The sequence below is a fragment of the Bos taurus genome, chromosome 25 (genome assembly GCF_002263795.3).
Source record: "Bos taurus isolate L1 Dominette 01449 registration number 42190680 breed Hereford chromosome 25, ARS-UCD2.0, whole genome shotgun sequence".
Taxonomy (NCBI): Eukaryota; Metazoa; Chordata; class Mammalia; order Artiodactyla; family Bovidae; genus Bos; species Bos taurus.
The window spans coordinates 18364495-18372845 of record NC_037352.1 but is presented as its reverse complement, the minus strand read 5'-3'; the positions used below and the strand labels follow the sequence as shown (position 1 = coordinate 18372845).

Genomic DNA, 8351 nt, shown 5'->3' with positions numbered 1-8351 from the left:
GAAGTGTGAGTAATTGCATTATAATATTTTTTGGCCAAGACAAGAGAGGTTTCCTACCAGAACGTTGAATAATGGGCCCCACTGCCCCTGAGTTGTTGAAGGGTCTCTGCGGGTCTAATTCTTTAGCTTCCTAGGCCCATGGTTCTCCTGTATTAATTCCGCCCCCCCCCCGCCCCCCCCCCCCCCCCCCCCCCCACATAGCAAGAATGGTTACATAGCAAGAAGAAACCAGTAATGTCTGGGCTATTTTTAATAACAGATTTTTAAGATTTTAAGATTTTTAAGATTTTAAGAACAGATTTTTAGTTTTGACTGAAATTGTAGGGGGGACCACTTTCTATCTCTTCATGAAAAGAATGGAAGACCTTGTGTAAAGAAGTCTGCTGTGGAACAGAAATACGGCGGAACTCTAACACAGTTCCTGGGTCAGCACCTGTCCCATAGATATAAATACCGATTTTGACACCATTTTTCCATTTTGAGTCTTTGGGGTTGAAGATAGTGAAATTGACAGGATTACATGTCCCTCGTTTACAACTGGGGCTCGCAGTTCCCTTTTGAAGGCCAGCTATCTTGCTTTTATCTCCCCAGGTTGCCCACATGACACAGCTCCAGTAAGGGCAGTAAAACCAGCGGTCACCATAGCAGTAGGAGCTGGGGGATGCTAATGGACACATATATTTGTCATTGTGTGTGTATGTCTGTTCCCATGATAAGCTCCCGCAATTTGTAACATTCTTGGGGTTTTTGTCAATAGCAGCGCATACATCAAAGTACACCGACACTGGAAGGTCTAAATTTTCAATTCGTGTCTGGTTAATCAGAATCCCTCCTTCTTGGTGCCTAACCTCTAACCGATCTTCAGTGGGGAGGGACAGGTGGTTAAAACAAATTTGTCTGTTTTCTTGTAGACAAATAGAATAGGTTGTTTTATTATGTACACAGGTTCCTTGGACCTCTCCTTCACAGGAGAAGTGAATATAGTAAAACAAGGTCCAAGTGACCCCCTGACCTGATCTAGTCATGCGTATGCATGGAGTACATGAGGGGTCTATTTTACTTTCTAATGCACTACAGCTCAGCAGGATATAAACCGCTATTACACTAAACATTTGAGTGCACTTAATAAACCCATTCCTTTTGGGTAGATTATAGCCAAAGCAACCCCTCGTGTTTGACCCACAGAAAGCATCAAAGCCAGTGGTGCAACCAGTCCCTACTGGGCAGGGTGCCATTGTAACCCTGACTCTCAGATGTCCCTCGTTGAATTCCTCAAGCTTCTGCCATGCGTGGACCAGCCAGCCCTGGAGTGACTGGAGCAGGGCTGAAGATCTTGGGCAGGATTCAGGTGCCTATGAAAGAAAACCAGAAGCGTCTGGTTCAGATGAGCCTCAGCAGTCCAGGTTTCTTGCCCTTCTAGAGGTGCTGTTCTCTTCACTCGGCTTTGGTGAATCCACGGGATGACACCTGTGACCTTAACAGCAGTAGGGGTCACCAGGACGACCCTATGAAGGCCTGTCCAGACTGGCTGAAGTGATTCCTTTTCCCAGTCTTTAACCCATACCTCATCTCCTGATGGATAGGGATGAACCCAATTGCCCAAAGGAATGGAAATCCTTCCTAAGGTTTCTCAAGTGATATGGTGGAAGAGTTTTCCCAGGGTCTGGAGGTGTCGGGACATCTCAAGGTCAGCTAGTTGTTGGGGTCTCCCTTGAGCTTCCCTATCACTGGGGGTGGTCTCCCATATAAGATCTCAAAGGGAGAAGAGCCTGAGGCCCTCAAGGTGCACCAGGCTCAAGCCAGGGGTAGGGGTAGCATGTCAACCCAAGGTAACTGGGTAGCGGAGCTTAGCTAACATAGTCTTGAGGGTCCAGTTCATGCACTCAGCTCTCTCTGAGCTTTGTAGCCTGTAAGCGGTATGGAGTTTTCAGTGTGAAGCTTTCATTTGACTCTCAGTGTCTTGAACAAAGTGTGGTTTATCTCAGACACAAAGGCTGGCTCGTTGTCAGACCCTATGGAGAGGGGTAACCCTGGCCTGTTGTCAGACCCTATGGAGAGGGGTAGCCCATATCTCAGGATTGTGTCTCTTAGCAGGGCCTGGCAACCTCTTGTGCCCATTCAGTGTGTGTGGGAGGGGTAGACCTCACCCCATCCTGAGTAGGTGAAGACCACCACAAGTAAACATGTATAGCCCCTGCGAGGCTTGACTTCAGTAGAGTCCATTTCTGGTGATGCCTGTGACTGTGCCCAGGGAAGATGAATGGCTCTCTATTCTTCAGGGAGAGAACAAACAAATCCAACCAGCCTGCTAAAAGAGTTCCCTGCTGTCTGGGCAGAAAAGGGGTCCCCAGGTTTGGCCAAAAACCATGCACCCATCATGGTGGATCTGAGGCCAGGGGCCATCCTGTCAGACAGAGGCAATATCTAGTACCACGGAAAGCACACCTGGGAATTTGGGACCAAGCCTATGCAATGCTGAAGTTCTGATTGAGTGTCAGGTTCCCTGGATCACTCTGCTGCTACCAGTCAAGAAGCCTGGAGGGAATGACTATCGCCCCATCCAGGACCTCTGCACCATCAACGCAGTAATCCCTATCCATCCAGTGGTCCTGAACTGAACCCAAGGAGGTAGCTGATTGGCAATTTGCAACCAGGAATCTATGTGTGGAAATCGGTCTGGGTGCCTGGGGGTCCCTGTCACCACTCAGTATACAGCTCTGACTATAGGAAGGTCTAGAGCACCCTTTGCAGGCCATCTCACCCCGAAGGTGGGCCATTCTGACTCACACAGGGTGTGGAGCTTTCTCAAGGTCATCTTAACCCCATCTTAACCCTGAGGTCATCTTAACCCGTTGGGGTTAAGGAAAAACCCTTCTTAAAAATTTTATCATACAGTATAAAACAGTTGGCTTAGAGGAGCTTCCCCCCATATTGACAAATGTAATCCACTTCTTTGGCTAGGAAGGAAAGGGGGACGCACAGGAAGGGCCTCATCTAAGGGAGACCTAGGTAGCACTGATGTCACCAGTCCTGGAAGGCCCAGTATTCCCAGATAGCACAATTATATGCCTCTTTGAAGATGGCCCTGATCGCTAAATGCCTCAGGGAGACAGGACCCAAAGGAGGTGGTCCCTTGTAATGGGATTCACAGAGGAATAATTTCAGATGGGGCTCCAGAGGGGATCTGGGGTGACTGACCCTCTCGAGGGTGCTAAGCTGGCAGAGAGAGCAGTACGTGTACTCCTCGCCTAAGCGGAGGGCCTGAAATCCTTGGGGAATCAGGGGATTATGAAAGAAAAGGTGACAGAGGAAGGCAGCCTTATAATGAAAATCCAAAAGTATGCAGGAGCATGTCAGAGTTGCCACTCCACATGGGCTGGCTCAGGGGACCAAGAGAGAGGGAGGTACAGATCTGTTTGGAAAAAGGGACAAGTTTTTCGAGAAAAACCCAATTTCTCAATAAGTCAGCTCAAAGAGTCAACTGATGGAAGGGGAGAGTGAGCCTTAAAAATTTTAAGAAAGTAATTTTGGCAGAGGGCCCTAGGGCAAAAGGACCATTTGGACATATGCAACTTCTAAATCAAATCAGTAACCAATTGTTCCCCTCCCTGTGTATCCTGCCCTGCGTTGGTGGCACAAAGACAAACAAGGGTGGGTGCCCCCTCAAAAGAGGAGACCATTCAGGTGCCCACCTGGCCACGTTCCCGTGGGGAACTTAGGTATCTCTTAGCCTTGGTGGGTCAGTATAAGCCCCTGACCAGGATCTGACTTGCAGGAAGGGACTGGGTCCCCCAGAGACAGACACCACTCTGAGCCGTATGATGTTACCACGGAACTGCAGGTTAGGGCCCACTCAGACTCTGTAGCCACGACGGCCATGGAGCCACACAATCGCCCTGGAGCAAGGGTGAACCAGAGTGTTCACTCACACACATGTTCAGTTCAGAGTTTATCACAGTGCCTCCCCACTCTGGAAAGGTCCCTAACTGGTGGTCTTCTTACTGAAGACCGTAGGAGGTGATTAAATTCCTCTTCCATCCAGAGACAGGTCTTGGCTGGGTAGTGTGCCCCAGGGCCTTACCTTATCCTGGGGCCTTACCTGGCTAGTTGGTCTGCCCCTCCAATGAGTCTGGTCAGGGTTCAGCTGTTTGGAAAGTCAGAACACCAGTCTCAAAGAGAACCCAGAAAACCGTCAGGTGGCATGCCGCCTTGGTCGTCTCAGAGTTCCTCTGCTCTGGCCTGGCTGAGCCACCGGTCTGGCAGCTCAAGGGGCTGGTGTGGTTGGAATCTCACTGACACCTCCAGAAATACTGCAGGAGTTGGACCGTCGAGAACCCAAGCACCACTCTTGGAGGGTTGGAGAACTCAGGTTTATTGAGCTGGTGGTCCCAGATGAGCTAATGCTCTGAAGTTCTGGGGCCCTGAGCTCAGGGTGAGCTTTACTCTTACAGGGTCAGTATACACAAGTACAGCTGGTTGATTGGTTACCTGGTTGCTATCGGCTATGAGCAGTTACAGAGCACAGGAATTGGTATGGCTTACATGCAGGGAATTTCCAGACAGAAACTCACAGAAGCAGGAACAGAACATTCCATGCTTATCAGGGTATCTTATGGTTACATATGGGCTTCCCTCAGAGAAGGCAATGGCACCCCACTCCAGTACTCTTGCCTGGAAAATCCCATGAACAGAGAAGCCTGGTAGACTACGGTCCATGGGATCACAAAGAGTCGGATATGACTGAGAGACTTCACTTTCTTTCTTTCTATGGTTACATATAGTTGATTGCTAGATCATCTTGTTCCTTGCTCAGCGCAGCAAGCATCTTACAGAAGCAGAACGAGCATGAAATTATTTCTAGTTGAGTGTAAGTTTGAAATTTTCCTCTTCAGTGTCACATCCCTGGAACCTGTGCAGACTTGTGTCCCAGGGCTGGAGTATCTTGGATCTGAGGGGGCTAGTGAGATGTGCCTGGCAATGAGCCCTCTACCAAAACACCTGGAGACTCTCCAGCTTCAAGGGTTGGGTGAGGTCCTCCTGCAGCCAACCCAAGCCTACTGCACCCAAAGGATGCTGGAATTTGGGGATGGAAGAGCTTTGAAAAGTCCTCGGGGCTCCAAGGCTCTTGGTGGTGGAGATCCCAACTCCAACCTGGTTCCTGGGGGTCACCCCACCTGCAGATGACATCACCCTCTGCAGAGTGAAGTTGCAGGAATTAGCACATGTCTGGGAAATAAAGGTTAAGGGACAAGAAATCAAGAGACACAATTCACCCTGGCTGTCTGTTACTTCTGCCACATTCTGCTCAAATTGACAATCCAGGAGCAAGGATTTCCCTTAGGCTCTGGTTGCCTAAGTCACAAGAGTTGGGCAGGAAGAAATGCTGCTGCTTTGTCGCCATTTCCTATAACAACTTTAAAACTGGTGCTAGTGATCTCTGAATGTTCACAAGGCATGTGGGACTGGAAAGGACACCTGCCCTCAATAAAATCCTTGGGGTAAATCACCAAAAAAGGAATCCAAAACTGGGTCGATGTTCAAGAAGCCAATTTCAACAGTAAACTATACTCACATGTATTAGATCAAAAAGCACATGGAAACATACTCCACATGACTAATTATCAAATCAATGCAAATCAAAACAACACTGAGGAATCACCTCACCATGGTCAGAATGGCCATCATCAGAAAGAGCCACAAAGATTAAATGCTGCAGAGCTTGGAAACAAAAGGGAATCTTCCTACGCTCTTGGTGGGGGTGTAAATGTGTTCAGTCACTATAGAAAACAGCAAGGAGGTTCCTTAAAAAACTCAACACACAGGCACTATGTGATCCAGCAATCCCATTCTTGGGCTCAGATATGGAAAAAATCATAATTTGAAATGACTTGTGCACCCCTATACTCAGACCAGCACTATTTACTAGGGCCGAGATAGAGAATCAACCAAGGCCAGAGACTGAAAAATGAAGACTAAGTGAGACAAATAGACACTGGAATACTCCTCACTCATAAAATAGAATTAAATAATGCCATCGACAGTAGCAAAGATGGACAAAGATATTACCATGTGCAGTGAAGTAAATCAGAGAAAGAGAGAGAAATATCATCAGATACCACCTACCAGTGGAATCTGTCCATTTATACCAATGAACTACTATACAAAACAGAAACAGACTTACAAACTTCACAAACCAACTTATGATTACCAAAAAAAAAAAAAATTAGAAGGAAAATTCAGACTTTTGCATTATCACATACACACTAATATGTATCCATTAGATAGATAATCAGAAAGGACATACTGAGTTGCACAGAGAATGCTACTGAACACAATTTTCAGAGCAAGAATAGATATACATCTATACATATCTGAATAAAGCTCTTTGACACCTAAGAAACACATTGGAAATCCGATCTTTTCCAGTCCTGTGGCCACTGCTGAGTTTTCCCAATTTGCTGACATATTGAATGCAGCACTTTCACAGCATCATCTTTAAGGATTGAAACAGTTCAATTGGAATTCCATCACCTCCACTAGCTTTTTGTTCGTAGTGATGCTTCCTAAGGCCCCCTTGACTTCACACACAGGATGTCTTGCTCTAGGTGAATGATCACACAATCATGGATATCTGGGCCATTAAGATCTTCTTTGTATAGTTCTGTAAATTCTCGCCACCTCTTCTTAACCTCATCTGCTTCTGTTAGATCCATACTGTTTCTGTCCTTTATTGTGTCCATCTTTGAGTGGAATGTTCCCTTGGTATCAAATGGCCTGTGCAGCTGTAAATGACACCTGCCCTCAAGTAATGTCCCCAGGAATATCATCCCAAAAGATTTCAGCTGCTGCTGCTGCTAAGTCGCCTCAGTCGTGTCTGACTCTGTGTGACCCCATAGACGGCAGCCCACCAGGCTCCCCCATCCCTGGGATTCTCCAGGCAAGAACACTGGAGTGGGTTGCCATTTCCTTCTCCAAAGCATGAAAGTGAAAAGTGAAAGTGAAGTCGCTCAGTCATGTCTGACTCTTCGTGACCCCATGGACTGCAGCCTTCCAGGCTCCTCTGTTCATGGGATTTTCCAGGCAAGAGTACTGGAGTGGGGTGCCATTGATTCTCCAAAAGATTTCAGAGTGGAGTCCAATTTCAAGAAGCCAATTTGAAGAGGTCAACAGTATTCACACTGTTTAAAGTCCAGAAGCACCTGAAATATACTGCTTATAACAAACTCCTAAAACAATGCCAAGCAAAACCACCACGAGGAATCACCTCATGTGGCTCAGAAAGACCCGCATCAAAAAGGTCTATTAAAAGGAAGTCCTGCAGGGGGCTTAGGGAAAAAGGAATCCTCCTTTTCTCCTTGTTGGGATGTAAATGGGTATAGGAAGTATGGGAAGAGGTATGAGTTTCCTTAAAAAAACAAAAACAAAAAACTAAGCATAGGGGAACCATGTGATTGGTGAATCCCACTCTCCCACTCCTGGGCTTAGATCCAGAGAAAATGTGAATTTGAGATGACACATGCAGCCCTGTTTTCAGGGCAGTGCGATTTACAAGAGCCAAGACATTGGAATGAAATCAAGTGTGTCAGGACAGAAAAATGAGGTCTAATTAACACACCTCTCCACTGCAATCTGCTATTATAGAAAACAGAGCAGAATAGTGAAAGCAGCCTCAGCATGGATGGAAGAGATCGGGATACTAAGGGAACTGAGTCAGAAACAGAAACACAAACATCACAAGATGTCCCGAACTGGTGGATCTAAAAATTCACACAAAGGAACCACTTTACACAAAGAAACAGACTCAGAAACTTAAATAACTTCTGATTCTCAGAAAGAAAATATGAGGGCACAGGGAGAAATTAAGAGGTTGGAATAAACATCTACAGATGAATCTATTTCAAATAGATAAGCTACACAAACATATTGAATACCACAGGAAAAGTTAAGAACACCTCGTAATCATCGTAAAGAAAAAAATTTCCCCAAAACTAATGAAAGTCTGGGTGGAACCGAATCAAGTTCTTGTACACCAGAAACAAACAACACAAAAGATTCCTACACCCGTACACAATAATAATGAAATTGCAGCAGTAAACAACAAGAGTGGGGCCTGAAGACATGCTGTCACCTTCTGTTTTTTTTTTTTTTTTTGCCATAAAACCACTTGCAAAGCTATGCTCACGGGCACTCAATACTCCCAAAGGCCACTGGGCATCAGTGAGAAAAACCTCCCCTCAGGCAATGTCCTAGGGCTGGTCAGCCAAAACGATTTTAAACCTGGGCAGACCTTAAAGAAGCTGATTTCAAAAGGCTAGTTTCAATCATGCCATTTTAAACAAGTCTCATGAAAA

General features: G+C 46.3%; 1 protein-coding gene across 1 annotated transcript; it reads right to left on the bottom strand.

Annotated features, from left to right (window-relative positions):
- Positions 1-238: 238 nt before the first annotated feature.
- On the bottom strand, positions 239-4442 carry ERV3-1 (endogenous retrovirus group 3 member 1, envelope). Its single transcript, NM_001435110.1, has 2 exons — positions 4100-4442; positions 239-1352 (listed from the first exon to the last, which is right to left on the bottom strand). Exon 2 carries the CDS (start codon positions 1233-1235, stop codon positions 303-305), a length of 933 nt encoding a protein of 310 aa, NP_001422039.1. The 5' UTR covers positions 1236-1352; positions 4100-4442; the 3' UTR covers positions 239-302.
- Between the last annotated feature and the right edge of the window lie 3909 nt (positions 4443-8351).